The sequence below is a fragment of the Balaenoptera physalus genome (assembly GCF_965194825.1).
Source record: "Balaenoptera physalus genome assembly, chromosome: 16".
Lineage (NCBI taxonomy): Eukaryota > Metazoa > Chordata > Mammalia > Artiodactyla > Balaenopteridae > Balaenoptera > Balaenoptera physalus.
The window spans coordinates 88,758,064-88,777,381 of NC_138898.1; the positions used below are offsets into that span (position 1 = coordinate 88,758,064).

Genomic DNA, 19,318 nt, shown 5'->3' on the forward strand with positions numbered 1-19,318 from the left:
AGGCAGCCTGTTTAACCTCTGTGAACTATCATTTCTTCATCTCTATTCAGGGTTGGTATCCTCCTTTAGAGTAATTATGAGTACAAGTCAGATTATTCTATTCTGTAGTAAATAATTCTTCAAATGATTTCCCCCTCATAGGAAGTGCACCGTCTGGCCTCTAATGTTGTGCCTCTCTCTCGTTCCAGTTGCCTAAAATAGACTTTTTTGACTATTCTAAATTGGCTCCTCTTGACCAGCGCTGCTTCATCCAAGCTGCTGACCTCCTGATGGCCGACTTCAAAATGCTCAGCAGTCAGGACATCAAGTGGGCCCTGCATGAGCTCAAAGGACACTATGCAATCACCCGAAAGGTGCTCTACTTAGTCTTCCTGGTGGGGTCACACCTCTTGACTACTACTTCCCGTGATAACAGAATGAAGAGTTCAGCTTGTGGAAATTGGGATGGTTTATGATGGTAAAGAGCTAAGGAGTTTGTCGGGGTGAAGATAAACAGACAAAGGTATTTGCTGATCAGGAAGAACTGAATGAAAAGAAATACATGTTAGAAGCAGGGAAGTTCTGGTTTGACCATAAAGACATGGAGGGTAATGAATTTTCTCATGGAATGCGGATGACTAGAGTGTAAAAGATGCACTTCAGTGCTACTCCTCCCTCATTTGCTTTCTGACTTGGAGCTGGCCACCACAGTCCTCCCCCAGATGGCTCAGTTAGCAGTTACATGTAGAGTCTGTAAAAGGCCCAGGAACCCAGCTCTGCCCAGGGAGTGGTGGTTTGCCTCAGAAGAGAGTGGGCAGCTACTGAAAGCGCTCAAGGTTTTGTTTTTTGACTCTGGGCCCTAAATAAGATTCCATGTGAGGGCCTCTGTTGCAGGGCTTGGAAGGGTGCTGGTCACTAGTGGGTAGCAGACATGCTTCATTTAGTGAAGTCCATTGTACAGTGCCCGTTTCATGGCAGTCAGCCAGGATGGAAGAGTGAGCACCAACAGGTCCTTGACTCGTTCCTCTTCTTTCTCCTACCTTTAAATCCATTTCTCCTGCTGAAGTTCTGGTGATTCTCAGCAGACAGTGTGCTTTTCTTTCCAGAAGACAAGCAAATGTGGAGTTAACTTTAATGGTTAAAACACCCACTGGGTCTTAACCTGAAAGAAGGTGAACATCGGTGAATTTGCTGAGTGTAGGCCCCTTCCACCTTTAGATTGATAACATCTAGGCAGCTGTCAACAAACTCCTAATTGTAGGTTCATTTTAGGTAAAATTACTCTGAAGGCAACACAGAGATAGTGCCTTCTATTTCTGAGTCTCATTCCCCATGCTAAAGAGGGAATGTCTGTACTGTCATTGAAAAATGAATGAGCTTACCCCCCCAAGATAATGACCTTGAGAAAGAATGGGCTCTTTCATCTTTAGGCCCTGCCTGGCGTCTTTACTGACGCTTTGGTGCCTCACACCTTTTCCGAGCTCCCAGGGAGCCTAGATGAGAAGTAAGAGGGCAGCAGCAGGAGACAGCCCCTGTGGTCTGGGTGTGGGCTGGTCCTCATCGGTAACGTCCCTGCCGCCATCCTGAGATCAGTAAGAGTAACTGTACTCGCACATGCTTCTCCCCACTGAAGGCCTACTAGTTACGTGGGTGGGAGGTTGTAGGGCTTTGTGGCTCAGTTCTTGTTCATACCTTCCTTATCCTTTTCCTCGTTTTTCTGGCCCTTTATATTTTTATGGTGTCTGCTTGTTTTGGTGGGTAATTTAAAAATTTGCAGGATTTTGAAAAGAAGTGGGTTGGACTGTTTGAATGAATGTAAGGTGTTTAAGGAGAAATAATGTTTGACAGAAGCTAAAATCTGATGTGCTCAATCAGAAAGTCTCCCTGCTGAATGGACATGGTGCACAAGACTTCTGCCTTGTAGGAAGTTACACTCAACGTGGACAGGGATGTAGAAAACACACCCGGAGATGCTTCCTAGTTTCAGCAATAGCATGTCTTCCCTGCGCCACTCCCCAAACATGGTGATAGCTTTGGGAAGGTATGCTGACTGAAGACAGAGTCAATTCTCCATGGATTTCTCTTTTTTTCACTTTTTACTATGAACATCAAACACATATAGAAGTAAAGATGGTGTTGTAACAAGCCCCTGCTTACTGTCACTCAGCTTCAGCAATTATCAGCTTCAGCAATTATCATCAGCTTCAGCAATTACCAGCTCCTGGCCAGTCTTGTTGTATTGTATTTCCACCCCTACCCACTTCTCCCTCCCAGACTGTTGTGAAGTAAATTCCAAGCTTCATTTCATTTTTTTCATCCATAGATATTTCAGTATTTATCTTTAAAAGATAGATACAAAGACAAAATAATTTTTAAAACACAACCAAAATACCATTATCGCAGCTTAAAAATTAACGTCATCAGATACCCAGTCAGCATTCAGATTTCTCTGAATATGTCAGAAATCTTTAGCTTGTTTGGTCATAGAGTTCCAAGTAAAATCTGTTTATTGCAGTTGATTGATAAGTTCTTAAATCTCTTTTTAAAAATCTGTAAGCTCTCTCTCTCTCTTCCCCCTTTATTTTTCCTTACTGCCTATTTGTTGGGAAAAACTGGGTTGTTTTATCTTACAGGTTTTCACAGTCTAGATTTTGCTGACTGCACCCCTGCATTGTAATTAAATGATTCCTCTGTCCCCTCAGTTTTGTATAAATTGATGGTTACATCTAGAATCTTGATCAAACTTAGGTTTGGTTTTTTTTCTCTCTCTCTTGAATTTTAATTCTACTTCTGCCGCTTGTTGGTGTGTGACTTTGAGCAAGTGTCTTAAACTTGCAGAGCTTCAGTTTTCTGTTAGTGAATAGTGGATGTCTTAGATGGGTAATGTGAGAATTAGATGAGATAATATATAGCAGGCCTATAACACAGTGCCTCACATATATCAAGTTTCAGTAACAGGTTCCCATCCCTTCACACTTCTCTCTGTGTGCTACAGAATAATTTTCAAACCTTTTTACTTAACAGTTACTCAGTGCTATCTTCAGAGTTGGTCCTTAGTGTAGTACAAGAGCACAAGAGCCTTGTGTGGTTCGGCCTCCTTAGGTTTGCAGCACTGAATTCATGCTGGAGAGGCCTGTGACCAGCAGGGCCCACTCTGGTTTGTTCCCAGCCTGTGGTATGGAGGCCCAGAGTGCAGGAAGACTCTACCCGCATGTGTATGCACTTGTGGATATTTTAGCTCCACTCTTTTTATGGGTGTATCCTGTGGGTAAGCTTCTTGGAGACCCCAGTGCAGCTGCAGTAATGTTTCTTCTGGTTGTAAAGTTCTGTAGGGACAGAAATGCTATCAGCACTAAGTGTTTTCAATGAATAACTTCTAAACTGGAGAGAACTGGTCATCCTTAAAATTCACAACAGGAACTACTTCTTAAAATGAATGTTTATTTTTATCAAACTAATTAATTTCCATAGTTTAAAAAATCAGGGACTTCCCTGGCTGTCCAGGTTTTTGACTCTGGGTAAATCTTTCCACACCCAACAACTTGAAAGTTGTTCTTATTCTAGTTTTGCTTTTTGTCAAACCTGTCAATTCTCTTTTTTTTTTTTTTTTTTTTTTTTTTTACCCAGAGCCCTCCCCTCCTTCCTCTTCCAGTCTGTTCTTTTTTTTTCTTTTTTTCAATTAAAGTGTACTTGCTGTACAATATTACATAAGTTACAGGTGTACAGTATAGTGATTCACAATTTTTAAAGGTTATACTCCATTTATATTTATTATAAAATACTGGCTATATTCCCTGTGTTGTACAATATATCCTTTTTAGTTTATTTTATACCTAATAGTTTGTACTTCTTAATTCCCCATCCCTATATTTCTCTTCTCCCCTTCCCTCTCCCCACTGGTAACCACTAGCTCTCTGTATATGTGAGTCTGTTTCTTTTTTGTTATATTCACTAGTTGTATTTTTTAGATTCTACGTGTAAGTGATATCATGTACTATTTGTCTTTCTCTGTCTGACTTATCTCACTTAGCATAATGCCCTCTAAGCCCATCCATGTTGTTGCATATGGCAACATTTCATTCTTTTTTATGGCTGAGTAGTATTCCATTGTATATATATTCCACACCTTCTTTATCCATTCATCTGCTGGTAGACTCCAGTCTGTTCGGATTGTTCTTCACGCCTGCTGCATAGCTTTTATCTTGGGAATTCCCTTTGCCTTTTGACAAAGATTAATTTTCTGTATTCTAGATCCTGACAACTTTCTGTGTCTTCCTTTACACACTCATGCTTGACTGATGGTTCCACTGGATTGAAAATTATTTCCCCTCCTAATTCTTCTCAATAATTCTGCCCCAGATGTGACTACTTCTTTCTTTCAGGCAGTTTGTTGAATGCCTGCCATAGGTCACACATTGGTAATGTCACAGTGAATATACAGGTTCCCTTCCTTCATGGAGCTTAATGCTAGTGGACAGGGCCATCTTTTTTAACCCACCCCTTGACTTCTGTTCTCTGAGGTGATCGTTCTCAGGGTCTTGACTACCCAGGCTTCCTAGATTTCTCCCTCTGTGTACTAGAATGGTCATCTCTGTCTCCATGCAGGTAACATATCCCTATCTCTGAACCTGACCTTTCCACCAGGCTCCGCAGAGGAGTCTCTGTCTACTTCTCAGCTTTTGCATCATCACATGACGATTGTCGTGTTTTTAGGTCATCCCTTAAAAGAAGTTTGGCTGTTGTCAGAGATGTCCCAAAAATCTTACCAGACTGTATCCTTGATTCTCAAAACGAATACTTTGAGTGGGTATTTGATTTGTGAGTGTGAGCAGCCTGGAGGGAAAAGTGCCAGAAACAACAAAAGGAAAATTTTTTAAATTATTTCTTCATTATCTGTTCTGTGTTCTTCCTGGTAGGTTTTTGGGGTACTTACTTCATGGTAGTTACTGACTAGACCCTGAGGACACTGATGTGCGTAGAATACAAATTAGCTTCTTTCCAAAGAGTTTTCAGTCTGTTTGAGGAGATTAAAGTTTAAAAAAAGGCTAAAGCAATGTGATGAGTATTATAAAAGAGAGTGAATAAAGGTGCATGAGGGCACTAGGAAAGAAATGAAGATGTCATTTGAACAGGGTCTTAAAGATGCTTTCACTAGAGGACTAATATGTGAAAGGCTAAAAGGTAAGAAAAAGTAACTGTGATGCCTTTTGGTTTTGTAGGTGTAAATTATAACTAGCAGGTCTCGAAAGGAAGGAATTCTGATTCTCTAATTTTATTTGTCTATTGGACCTTTAGTGAGTAGGTTAAGTAGGGAGTTACCTGGTGGTCTAGTGGTTAGGACTCAGCGCTTTCACTGCCGTGGCCCAGGTTCAGTCCCTGGTCGGGGAACTGAGATCCCACAAGCTGAGAGGCGCGACCAGAAAAAACAAAAAAAAGATAAGTAATGAATGTTAATATAACTATTAAGATAAGATATTGGAGGTGCCTTTAATTTTTAGGCAACATTTTGTTTTAAGGTACAGCTTCCTGACAGGTATGAGTTTGTGTTCATATATATGGATTTTTTTTTTTCCTGCTAACTAGAAACAGTATTTAAATGGGACCAAGGTGATGACCTCAGTTCTTCCAGTCAGGAGCCTCTATGTTTTTTGTTTGTTTGTTTAATATTTATTTATTTGGCTGCACCAGGTCTTAGTTGTGGCATGTGGGATCTTTTAGTTGCGGCATGCGGGATCTAGTTCCCTGACCAGGGATTGAACCCGGGCCCCCTGCATTGGAAGCGTGGAGTCTTAACCACCGGACCGCCAGGGAAGTCCCAGAAGCCTCTGTGTTTGATGACAGTGTAGTGTGGTTGAAAACCCAGTAGACTACCTACCAGTTATGAGCTCTGAGTTCACATTCCAGTAATCAGTTGCTGATAAATGACATCTGCCATTTAATTACCTCATTTTTAAAATGCAAATCATAATAACTTATCCTGCCTCCTTTCCTGGGTTTTTGCACATAGCCCTGGTTCAAGGGTGGGGTTTTACCTGTAGATAAAACTTGGTATAGATTAGTAGTTTTGCAGCTGAGTACAAACATGTGACTTTAAGATTGGTGCCTAAGGATTTGTGGGGAATGCCTTGGGTAGTGGGACAGAAAGAAGAAACAGAAAGCAAGGAAGGAGGCACTGCAGCTGTAGAGGGCGTTGATCCGGGATATAGAGAGGTAGCAAGATGAATCTTGCTGTTGGCCAGCTCTTGATGGGGTTTCACTGAAATCTGAGGGCAAGGTGACGTCAAAGAGAGGAGCTTTAGTTCCGAGACTGGCCTGACTTCCTATACTAGCTTTAATTAAGGTTTGACTGGGGGCAAGTGCCTTTCTCTTAAGCCTTGCTTCCCTCTACTATAAAATAAATAATACCTCCCTCAGAGGATTGTTGTGAGAATTAAATAAGTAAGGACTTGAAAGGGCCACATGTAGTGCTTAGCTTATAGGAGGCGCGCACAACGAATGGTAATTCCCTTCTGATTCCCAAACTTAGGAGCTTTGAAAAGGAAGGGAGGTAGGAGGTAGATTAAGATGCAAGGGTGATCCTTAGAAATCATGAATTCTGTCTGGGAAATGCTGAACTGCCAGCATGCTGGGTGGGGCCTGTGAGACATCCAAGTAAAAGCAATTCATTGGTTGGCTGAATGGACAGAAAAGGTGGGAAATACGAACTGGAGAAGGGATTTTGAGAGTCGTCAGCATATGGAAGGTGACCTTACCAGCCTGGATGAGGTGTACCTAGAGAGACTGTCGGTGAGAAGAGAGCCAAGGCTGCCTTGAGGACTCCCAACATGGAAAAACTAGGTAGAGCAGCAGGCAGCGAGGGAGGAGGAAGTCAGGAGAGTGGAGCAGGCAGCATTGTTGGTGCTGCTGAGAGATCCAGTGAGATGAGGAGTTAGCCCCGTGTTAGGAAGATTAGCAAGTGGAAAGGTGGGGTAGAGGCCAGATTAGAGGGAGTTGGCCGCTTGTGGGAGGCGAAGTGATGGAATGATATACAGATGGCTCTTTTGATAAGTTTGGCTACAAAGAAGAGGAAGAAGAAAAGGGCTGGTAGCTGGAAGAGGAAGGAGGTCAGGGAATGAAAGGTTTTCTTTTTTTTTAAGATGGCAGAGACTTGAGCACCTTTAAATGCCTATTGGAAAGATCTAAAAAGGGGGAGATACTCCAATAAAGATGTTAAAAAATAAAAAAATAATAAAATAAAAAATAAAAAGGGGGAGAAGCTAAAGGAATGAAAGAAAAGGGATTATCACTGGCATAAGAATTTTGCACTCCACTGTTCAGTACAAAGTGGGGATGTGGGTGAAAGCAACGAGAATGTGGGGGAAGTGGAGGAGGGAGTGTTGACCAGGGAAACACCATGTAAGATGCTGCCTGTAAAATATAACTTGTACCCATTTGTTATGTGATTTAACCTGTGCTTATTTAAGGACAGCTTCAGTAGTTTCTATTTTCTTGTGTACCTTTATCAGTAAGCATTTTGGTTCTACCATTATAGCAGTTGTTGAAAGGGAAAATGAAAATAATGAAATGCTACCTGTTTATTTTGCTGCTGCCTTTTCTGGTAAGCCATGTAGGGAAAATGGCTGAAACTGTGAGTCACAACGAGATTTGGGGATTGCCGATGTTTCATGTACTTTTTTTGTCCCATTTACAGCGGTAACCTTTCCCTTTCTCAACTTTTAGGCCTTTTCTGATGCCATTAAAAAATGGCAGGAGCTGTCGCCAGAAACCAGTGGAAAAAGAAAAAAGAGAAAAGAAATGAATCAGTATTCTTACATAGATTTCAAATTTGAACAAGGTAATGGCCAAATGTTGCTGATGGTGTTTGCAGAGCAGTCTGCTCCCGCACAGCCCGGAAGGGGAGTCGTGGTGTGGCTGCTTAGAAATGCCCTGTTACAGCAGTCTGAGGAGTGTCACTGACATGACTGCTTTTTTTTTTGCTTTTTTTTTTTTAAATTTATTTATCTATTTATATTTATTTATTTATTGGCTGCGTTGCGTCTTCGTTGCTGTGCGCGGGCTTTCTCTAGTTGTGGTGAGCAGGGGCTCCTCTTCGTTGTGGTGCATGGGCTTCTCATTGCAGTGGCTTCTCTTGTTGGGGAGCATGGGCTCTAGGAGCCTGGGCTTCAATAGTTGCAGCACGTGGGCTCAGTAGTTGTGGCTCGCAGGCTTGAGCACAGGCTGAGTAGTTGTGGTGCACGGGCTTAGTTGCTCCGCGGCATGTGGGATCTTCCTGGACCAGGGCTCGAACCTGTGTCCCCTACGTTGGCAGGCAGATTCTTAACCACTGCGCCACCAGGGAAGTCCGACATGACTGCTTTGATGGCACATCGGTGTTTTTAGAAAGTGGCTACGTTTGTCATCTTTCTGTTTAGGATACACCATGACAGGAAAATTGTGTGTAGTGTTAGATTCACATGTGGAAAAGTGTTTGGGGACATTCTTCAACTTGGGGGGAAAAGAGGTCTTGAAGGTTTGACAAGAATTAACCTTATCACTGCATAGTAAAAGGTAGACCAGTGATTGATTGCTTACTGCAGAGGAGTCACTTACACACCTGAGAGAGTGGCTTCTACACAGAAAAAAACCAAACAGCTCTTAGACTGCCACTTAAGCTGTTTATTTAAAATTCTGTTATTCATATTGATGAAGTAACTGCTGAAAGCTCTTTCAAAGAGGTTACTTCAGGTCTAACTCCCCACCCCCCGCCAAGGTAAACTTGCTGAATTTTGCAACAAATTTGATCTTAGTTGCTTGTGTCTAAGAAAAGAGTCCACTTCAACTTTTCCTGTAGATTATGTCATAAATAAGAATATTTCCCTTTTCTTTTCTCCTATGTGTCTTTCCGTTACATCTGTAATTAATTTCATGACTTGACTTCAGGTGTGACTAAATGAAAAATCCATGAGATAGTTATAGAGTTGGAAAGTATTGAATTTTTGAACTCTTCAGGGTCTAAAAGAGAACGTCCTAGGCTCTGACTTATAAGGTCACCAAGCTACTCTGTGAAGCACTGCTCTCCTGACATGACATTCTCACAGGTTTGTGGCAGAATGAAAATGGGGACAGTGTATAGGTAGTTTTTCATTCAGCTGAATTTATCCACAGTTTAGACTAGGCATCCCTAATACATAGTCATTCAGTATTTGTTTCTGACTTTCAGTGGTAGAGAAAAGAAAGTATCACTTCACAAGATGATCTACTCCCTTGTTGGTCAGCTATGTCTGTTAGAAAGTTCTTCCTTTATATCAAGCCAAAAATGTACCTTCCTGGGACTTCCCTGGTGGCACAGTGGTTAAGAAGCGTCTGCCAATGCAGGGGACACGGGTTTTGATCCCTGGTCCGGGAAGATCCTGCATGCCACGGAGCTACTAAACCGGTGCATCACAACTACTGAGCCTGCGCTCTAGAGCCCATGAGCCACAACTGCTGAGCCCACGTGCCACAACTGCTGAAGCCCACATACCTAGAGTCGGTGCTCCGCAACAAGAGAAGCCACCGCAATGAGAAGTCCACGCACCGCAACAAAGAGTAGCCCCCACTCACTGCAGCTAGAGAAAGCCTGCACGCAGCAACGAAGACCCAACACAGCCATAAATAAATAATTAATTAATTTAAAAAGTAAAGTCGCTCTGAAAAAATTTAAATACTTAGATGTGAATTTAATACATGTACAGGACTTAGGATGAAAACTACAAAACACTGAAGAAAGAAATCAAAGAAAATATAAATAAATGGAGAAACGTACTATGTTCATGGATTGGAAGACTCAGTGAAGATGTAAATCCTCCCCAAATTGGTACCATGCTTAATGTAATTTCTGTCAAAACCCCAGCAAGATTTTTTTGTAGATACAGGCAAGGTATCCTAAAATTATCCTAAAATTTATACGGAAAGGCAGGGTACTAGAATAGCTAAAATGATTTCTTTTTTTTAATAAATTTATTTATCAGTAGTTTTGGCTTGAGGGCTCTAGAGCACAGGCCCAGTAGTGTGGCACACGGGTTATTTGCTCCGCAGCATGTGGGATCTTCCCAGACCAGGGCTCGAACCCATGTCCCCTGCATTGGCAGGCAGATTCTTAACCACTCCGCCACCAGGGAAGTCCCAGTGAGTTTTAAAAAGAAGAATAAAGTGGGAGAAATCAGTCTACTGGATTTCAAGACTTACTACATAGCTACAGTGATTAAGACCAGGTGGTCTTGGGACTTCCCTGGTGGTCCAGTGGTTAAAAATCCACCTTCCAATGCAGGGAACACGGGTTCAATCCCTGCTCGGGGAACTAAGATCCCACATGCCACAGGGCAGCTAAGTACGAGTGCTGTAACGAAAGATCCTGCATGCCGCAACGAAGATCCCATGTGCTGCAACTAAGACCCAACGCAGCCAAAAAATAAAATTAAATAAATAAATAAAATAAATACTCTTTAAAAAGAAAACCAGGTGGGCTTGGCAGAAATATAGACAGATAGATGGAACAGAATAGAGAACCAAAAACTGGTTTTCTAAATAATCACTGAAAAAAAATATTAATTTTTAAAAACTAGTGAGAGTGAACAAGAGAAAAGAGAGGAAAAATAAAACGTATCAGTGTATAGTAAATATTGATAAAATCAAAAGAGATTATCAAAAAGGTTTTTTGAGTAAATAGAAAATCTGGATGGAATAGACAATTTTCTAGAAAATGTACATTACCAAATCAACCAAAGAAATACGAAACCTAAATCAGACCAACTGCAAGATTTGACATTTGTCATTTTGTTAGCTTTTATTCTAAGTGTTATTTATTGTAAATCTAGGTACTGCTCTTTTCTGTCTTTGAAATTTTCAAAATAAAAAAATTTTTTAAATATACATGTAACACATGTGCATCTACCAGAATGGCTGAAATTAAAAACTGATGTCATCAGGTGTTGAGGACAATGTGGAGTGATTGAAACTCACATACATTGCTGGTGGGGGGAGGGTGTAAATTGGAACAGACACTTTGGAAAACTGGCACTGTTTTCTAAGCTGATCCAGCAATTCTACTCCTTCACGTATACTCAGCTGAGTTGCAAGCATATGTATAGGAGCCCTGGTCATAATAACCCAAAACTGTAAACCTGCCTGTCCTCAGTAGTGAATGCACAATAAATTGTGGTATATTCACACAGTGCAGTACTGACAGGCTAGGAGAGACCTTCCAGTTGGATTATAATAAGCAGGAGCGAGGGAGGGGTGGAGAGGAAGAAAGTCGGGAAGTGCGTGGAATGTTAGGGAATGGTAAGGAGCCCAGTTTTCCCAAAGAGAATATGTTATGGGAAAGTCACTAAACGTCCTCTGTAGGACCAGGCCACAGAGGACTGGGATGGCTGCCTGGATTCCTAGCAGAACAGTTGTCTGCATGATTTTGCATTGTCATTTATCTTCTAGGTGACAAAAAAATAGAAAAGAGGATGTTCTTTCTGGAAAATAAGCGGCGACATTGTAGGTCTTATGACCGGCGTGCTCTCCTTCCAGCTGTGCAGCAAGAGCAGGAGTTCTATGAGCAGAAAATCAAAGAGATGGCAGAGGTAGGAAGATGTGCTTGGAATGTGTTTCTGGGATTCTGGTTTGCTGTTAGGGTGTAGTATAAAACTGTCTTATAAGATTTGCCTTTTCTTTCAAGTGATTCATTTGAATAAACTGTAAAACTTTTAAAAGGAAAACAAAACTAGATTTTGTAATGATACTGACTGAAGTTCACAGTTTCATAAATCAGATTTATGTTAGAGAATTTTAATTGGAGCTTAGTAAACACATCTGTTTCACCTCCTTCGCCCTCTAATGGTGGAAATTAGAGGAAATGGAGGAAAAAACAGAGAGAGGTTCCATTTAGCTCTTTAATTCTTCCAAATATACTATCAAGTGTGCAAGTCAACTGGAATATACATATATTGGTTATTTAATACAAACAGACCTCGCAGATATTGCGGGTTCGGTTCCAGACCACCGCAATAAAATGAATATTGCAATAAAGCTAGTCATACGAATTTTTTGGTTTCCCAGTGCATAGAAAAGTTATGTTTACACTACACTGTAGTCTAGTAAGTGTGCAATAGCATTATGTCTAAAAAAAACAATGTACATGCCTTAATTAAGAAATACTTTTATTGCTAAAAAATGCTAACCATCATCTGTGCTTTCAGCGAGTCATAGTCTTTTTGCTGGTGAGGGGTCTTGCCTCAGTGTTGTTGGTGGCTGCTGACCGATCAGAGTGGTGCCTGCTGAAGGCTGGGGTGGCTGTCCAGATTTCTTAAATGTGACAATAATGAAGTTTGCTGAATCAATCGATCCTTGCTTTCATGAATGATTTCTCTGTAGCATGCAGTGCTGTTTGATAGCATTTTACCCACAGTAGAACTTCTTTCAAAATTGGAGTCAGTCCCCTCAAATCCTGCTGCTGCTGCCTTATCAACTAAGTTTATGTGATTTTCTAAATCTTTTGTTGTCATTTCAACAATCTTCATAGTATCTTCACCAGTAGTTTCCATCTCAAGAAACCACTTTCTTTGCTTATCAATAAAAAACAACTCCTTGCCTGTTAAGGCTTTATTATGAGATTGCAGCAATTCAGTTCTAATTCTAGGTCTCTTGCTGTTTCTGCCACATCTGCAATTAATTTCTCCATTGAAGTCATCCACACGTATTGGGATCAGCTTCTTCCAAACTCCTGTTAGTGTTGATATTTTGACATCTTCCCGTAAATTATGAATGTTCCTCTTTGCATGTAGAATGGTGAATCCTTTCCAGAAGTTTTCAATTGACTTTGCCCCAGATCCATCAGAGGAATCACTATGGCAGCTATAAGCCTTACAAAATGTATTTCTTAAATAATAAGTCTTGAAAGTCAAAAATTACTCCTTGATCCATGGGCTGCAGAATGAATGTTTTGTTAGCAGGCATGAAAACATTAATCTCGTTCATCTCCGTTAGAGCTCTTAGGTGACCAGCAGCATTTCAGTGAGCAGTAAAGGAATATTTTGAAAGGAATCTTTTTCTGAGCAGTAGTTCTCAACAACGAGCTTAAAATATTCAGTAAACCGTGTTATAAACAGATATGCTGTTGTCCAGGCTTTGTTATTCCATTTATAGAGCACAGGCAGAGTAGATTTAGCCTAATCCTTAAGGGCCCTAGGATTTTTGGAATGGTAAAAGGAGCACTGGCTTCAGCTTCAAGTCATCAGGTGCATTAACCCCTAACAAGAGAGTCAGCCTGTCCTTTGAAGCCAGGCATTGACTTCTCCTCTCTAACAGTGAAAGTCCTAGATGGCATCTTCTTTCAATATAAGGCTGTTTTGTCTACATTTGAAAATGTGTTGTTTAGTGTGGCCACCTTTCATTAATTATCTTAGCTAGATCTTCTGGATAACTTGCTGCAGCTTCTATGTCAGCATCTGCTGCTTCACCTTGCACTTTTATGTTATGGAAATGACTTCTTTCCTTAAACCTCAGGAATCAACCTCGGCTAGCTTCAGACTTCTGCAGTTTCCTCACCTTTCTCAGCCTTCATAGAATTGAAGAGTTAGGGCCTTGCTTTGGATTAGGCTTTGGCTTAAGGAAATATTGTGGCTGGTTTGATCTTCTGTCCAGACCACTGAATCTTTCTCCATATCAGCAGTAAGGCTGTTTCACTTTCTTATCATTGTGTGTTCATTGGAGTAGCACTTTTAATTTCCTTCAAAAATTTTTCCTTTGCATTCACAACTTGGCCAACTGTTTGGTGCAAGAGGCCTAGCTTTTGGCCTGTCTCGACTTTTGACATGTCTTCCTCACTAAGCTTAAATTGTTTCTAGCTTTTGATTTAAAGTGAGGTGGGCCACTCTTCTTTTCATTTGAATGCTTAGAGGCCATTGTAGGGTTATTAATTAGCCTAATTTCAGCATTGTTGTGTCTCAAGGAATAGGGAGACGGGAGAAGAGGGAGAAGGATGGGGAATGGCCAGTCAGTGGAACAGTCCGAACACACATGACATTTATCAGTTAAGTTCATTGTCTTATATGGGTGCAGTTCATGGCACCCCAAAACAATTGCAGTGGTAACATCAAAGATCACTGATCACCATAACAAATACAGTAATAATAATAATGAAAAAGTTTGAAATATTGTGAGAATTGCCAGAATGTGACCAGAGACGTAAAGTAAGCAAATGCTGTTGGAAAAATGGCACTGACAGACTTGCTTGATGCAGGGTTGCCACAAACCTTCAGTTTGTTTTAAAAAAAAAAAAAAGGCACTATCTGCAAAGTGCAGTAAAATGAAGTGTGCCTATATGTGTTTTCTAGACCAGCAACTCTCAAATTTGCCCCATGGACCCCTGGGTTTCCCAAGACTCTTTAGGATGTCTGCGACGTCAGATCTCTTATCATGATAAGACGATATTTACCTTTTTCACATTGTTGAATTTGTACTGAGGAACAAAAGTAATGGTGCCTTAGCATGAATCAAGCCAGTGGCACCAAACTCTACTGGAAATCATTACTTTCTTCACCACCATGCACTCACATTTAAAAAAACAACAAAAAAAGCCCATGTCGTCTAAAAATGTATTTGATGCTTTGATGAAGCAGTAGAAATTATTACTTTATGAAATTTTAACCCTTGAAAACATCTTTTCAATACTCTGTATGACAAAATGGGAAGTACAGTTGTCCCTCCGTATCCATAGGGGGTTGGTTCCAGGACCCCCACCACAGATAACAAAATCTATAGATGCTCAAGTCCTTTGTATAAAATGGCATAGTATTTGCATATAACCTACACACATCCTCCCGGATACTTTAAATCATCTCCAGATTACTTACAACACTTAATACCATGTAAATGCTCTGTAAATAATTGGCAGTACACTGTAAATTCAAGTTTTTCTTTTTGGAACTTTCTAGAATTTTTTTTCCCCCAGATATTTTTGATTTGAGGTTGTTGAATCTGTGGATGCAGAACCTGCATATATGGAGGGCCGAATGTATGCATTAAGTGCTTTTGCTGCATACTGACTGTGATGGTTTTCTCAAGGAGAAACATTTGTGACATCGAATTGCAAGCTGCTGAATTAGGCCCTTCTCCCTACCCACCCCCCAAAAAAACCACCATTTTTACTTGAAAAAATGACTGACAGAAAAACTATGATTATTCAAAATTAGGTATTTAGCAGGAATTTTCTCAAAAATGAATGAAGTGATTATTTATGTCCAATGATAAAATTCTGGATCTCAAACAGAAATTGGAATTTTGGAGAATTGTCATCTTGATCCATCCGTCATAGAGTTACCTGTGACTGTATGTTACTTTAAAATCTGTTAGTGTAGCTTGCAGTTCGAATAGATCTTTCACCCATGCATGATTTTATCATAAACACCGATTCACTGAGTTATGTAGACCTTCCAGATGTTGGCACATTTCACAGTATAGTATCAAAACACCACATTTGCTAATATCACTGCCAGTCTCATCAGAGAAGTGTTGAAGTATTGGCAAGATGGTTGTGGTCATCTTTTTGATGTCCAAATTGTCCCTTCTTTGGCCAGTGGCGTCACCTTCAAGTTAGTTCTGCTGTCCTGGACCTAGTCGTCTTTGACAGTATCCTTGTTTTCTGGCATACCTGGTGACCCAGGTTCAACTTCTGCTTTTCCTAACCTGGACCTGGAATCACCAACTTTTCCAAGGTGTCATATTTTCTTTTAGTGGAAATTCATACTGAGGTTTTTTTTTTTTACTTCTTTCATTTTATGTAAGCATTTCTTTTCTCCTATGCTGAAAATCTTGGCTCTTAATTACATTACCATAATGGCTTATTTCCTTTATCCTATGTTGTATACTTAGTAGATCCCAAATAACAACCCAGTATTCTTACCAATAATATTGCTAAATACGGTCTAGGATTTATTTATAACTTAGATTAGGAATTTGAAATTAAAATATTATAAAGTTACTTGAAATAAGTGTGGTTATGCCATTAACTTGGTAAGCAAAGAAGTTTATTTGTTTCTGTTTGAGTTTTAAGGAATTGGTTTTTAATTTCTTTTTCATTTAATTCTGTTGTTCAGTTATGTAAAGTATTTTTAAAGTCAAAACTATAAAACAACATTCAGAGAGATCTAGCCTCTGTCCTGTCTGTCCTCCCCATGTCCTCTAACTCCCTCTATACATAACCATTACTAATAGTTTTTGGTTTGTCTTATTTTATGTAAAAGCATATATGTATATATATATTTATTTTTTTAAACCTTTCTTATTAAAAGGTACACACTGTTCTACCCTTGCCTTTTTCACTTAACTGTGCTTCTTGGCGAAGACTCCACGGCAATCCATGGAGATTTTTCTCTTTCCTTTTTAAAACTGCCTAGTGTCCCATTGTCTGCAGTACCAGAGTTGATTCAGTTATTCCCCTATTGAGGGACATTCAGGGTTGTTTCCAGTTTTTTGCTATTATAAATAGTGCCATGATAAATAACTTTGTGCATACATCATTTCATATTTCTGCCCCAGGGTAACTTTGGAATAGATTCCTACAAGTGCAATTGATGAATTGGAGTGTAAATACTTACGTAACTGTTATATGGTGCCAAATTCCCTTCCATAGTGGTGGTACTGTTTTGCATTCCCACCAGTAATGTACAAGAGTGCCTGTTTCCCGCTAACCTCACCAACAAAGTATGTTGTCAAGCTTGGTTTTTACCCATTCAGTTTTTTTTTGTTTGCTTATGCTGTTCTGTACTCTTCATAAGTGTTTTATGTCAGTCTTTTATTCCTTCTATATTTTGAGTCAGATTTAAGGAAGTTTTCCCCATATATTCTAGTACTTATATGGTTTCCTTTTTCATGTGTAGTGTTCTGATGCATTGTAAATTTACTCTCAGGTAACTTTTTAAACTACTAAACTATGTAACTGAAGAGATGACTATTAGTAATAGGGTTTTTTTATGTTTATGAAAGTAAGTGCTTAATGGTTTGTGGCATCTTGACTAAATTTGCATCTGCGTGTATGGTTTTTTGTTCCTCAGCATGAAGACTTTTTGCTTGCCCTGCAGATGAATGAAGAACAGTATCAAAAGGTAGTTAAAATCTCACCAATCAATTTATTCTGGGTATTTTCATTAGCTGTTTTCTCTTCTCACATTTCCTGAGCATTTTGATGACATATTGGTTCCTGTATAACCTTTGCTGTTGATCTGCTGAGTCTGAGCTTCAGCTAAGTTACAGTCAGGTATTTAAACCATTATAGTCACTCTTGCTTCCAAATTGGATCAGATTTGGAGGGAAGATAATATTGTTAGAGTCGTGCCTCTTAAAAAACATTGCCTGGAATCCATTGGATAGACTCTTAGAGCAAACTTTAGAATTCACATATCACTTACAGAGTTAGAAGGAAGAGATGTGTCTAACCTCAGGACCAGATGGCTTTTGTATGATGTCAGCCATCGTCATGTAGTGGCCTTTTCTAACATGGTAGAAATGGACTAGTGACTGGATCAATCACTGCCCTTAATAAAAAGTGTAAGTTTCCTGGTACTCGCAGTACTTGAGATGCTGCTTTATATAGCTTCAGTAGTCACTTAAGATAAAGCTTGGGCTGAGTCGTGACCCCATCGCACTCTTGTCTTATGATAAGGAGCAAAATCCAACTTTTTTTTTTTTTTTTTTTAATTTATTTTTGGCTGCTTTGGGTCTTCATTGCTGCGCACAGGCTTTCTCTACTTGCAGCGAGCAGGGGCTACTCTTCGTTGTGGTGCATGGGCTTCTCATCATGGTGACTTCTCTTGTTGCAAAGCACAGGCTCTAGGCGTGCGGGCTTCAGTAGTTGTGGTGCACAGGCTCAGTAGTTGTGGCTCACAGGCTCAGAGCGCAGGCTCAGTAGTTGTGGTGCACGGGCTTAGTTGCTCCGTGGCATGTGGGATCTTCCTGGACCAGGGCTCGAACCCGTGTCCTCTGCACTAGCAGGCGGATTCTTTTTTTTTTTTTTTTTTTTAATTAATTAATTAATTAATTTATGGCTGTGTTGGGTCTTCGTTTCTGTGCAAGGGCTTTCTCTAGTTGTGGCAAGCGGGGGCCACTCTTCATCGCGGTGCGCGGACCTCTCAAACCGTTGCGGCCTCTTCCGTTGTGGAGCACAGGCTCCAGACGTGCAGGCTCAGCAATTGTGGCTCACGGGCCTAGTCGCTCCGTGGCATGTGGGATCCTCCCAGACCAGGGCTCGAACCCGTGTCCCCTGCATTGGCAGGCCGACTCTCAACCACTGCGCCACCAGGGAAGCCCGAAACTTTTTAAATAATATCCCTCATGCCACTTGTCCCTGACTGTTATGTTAACATCTGATTATAGATGTTACTGTTCTGCTGGTACCATGGAATTCATGAATATGATAACTTTATACAAAGGATGATACCAAAAAATACCCCAAAAAAAAAATGAAAATCTCACTGTCTTTAGCTACGTATTAATATTTGTACTAGCATCTTAAGCTAGATTTATACAGCGAAAACAGCTCACGATTGTTTTATGGCTTCTAGGGATTGCTTTTCACCTCAGCATGTGTTTGGGGGTGGGGGAATATGAAACATGGCTGCCCCTCTACTTGAGTGTAGGGAATTTCATGTGCGTTTCTGGTGGCTTGCAGGATGGCCAGTTGATTGAGTGCCGCTGCTGCTACGGGGAATTTCCATTTGAGGAACTGACGCAGTGTGCAGATGCTCACTTGTTCTGCAAAGAGTGTCTCATCAGATATGCCCAAGAGGCAGTCTTTGGATCTGGAAAGGTAAGAACCGTACAATGTGTCCATACATAGGAAATACAGAGTTTGAGGACACCACATTTATAGACAAGTGTAAATACCTCATGGAAGTGCCTTTTCTGAGGTGATGTGGAACTCTGCCAGGACATGCTAATGTGTGTGATTCCTAGACAGCCTTTGATTTGTGTGATTATGTTGATTTGAAGCACAGCAGATTTCTTTTCAGGGAATGGTTAATTCTTCCATGCTCTCATACCCAGCTCACTGGAGCACCAGCTTCTTCAGTCATCTTCTGTTTGAAATTAAAATGAAGGATGAACTCAAAAAGAGAATCTTGCAGGCTGTTTGAATATATGAGGCTGCAAATTAGTATTTTTTTAACAAAATTTTTAAAACATTTTATATAGTTGTATTAAAATGAATAATATTTTATACAAGATTATATTTCTCTGTCCAAAGTCAGTTTCTCTTGACACCAACATACAATATGGAAAGGAGTTTTGTTTTGTCTTAATGAACAGTTAAAAACCAAAATTGCTTTTCATAAATGCC

At 40.3% G+C, this 19,318-nt stretch overlaps 1 protein-coding gene across 6 annotated transcripts in view; it reads left to right on the plus strand.

Annotated features, from left to right (window-relative positions):
- RNF216 (ring finger protein 216) overlaps positions 1-19,318 on the plus strand; it is a 170,269-nt gene that overhangs the window by 45,663 nt on the left and 105,288 nt on the right. For 5 of the 6 annotated variants that reach the window (XM_082431537.1, XM_082431539.1, XM_082431542.1 and 2 more), the window contains exons 7-11: positions 189-353; positions 7,699-7,813; positions 11,431-11,570; positions 17,040-17,090; positions 18,653-18,790. In XM_082431537.1, the coding sequence (XP_082287663.1) occupies positions 189-353; positions 7,699-7,813; positions 11,431-11,570; positions 17,040-17,090; positions 18,653-18,790 (609 nt within the window). The remainder of the gene's footprint in view (positions 1-188; positions 354-7,698; positions 7,814-11,430; positions 11,571-17,039; positions 17,091-18,652; positions 18,791-19,318) is intronic. The other variant, XM_082431538.1, reaches the window with a different exon arrangement.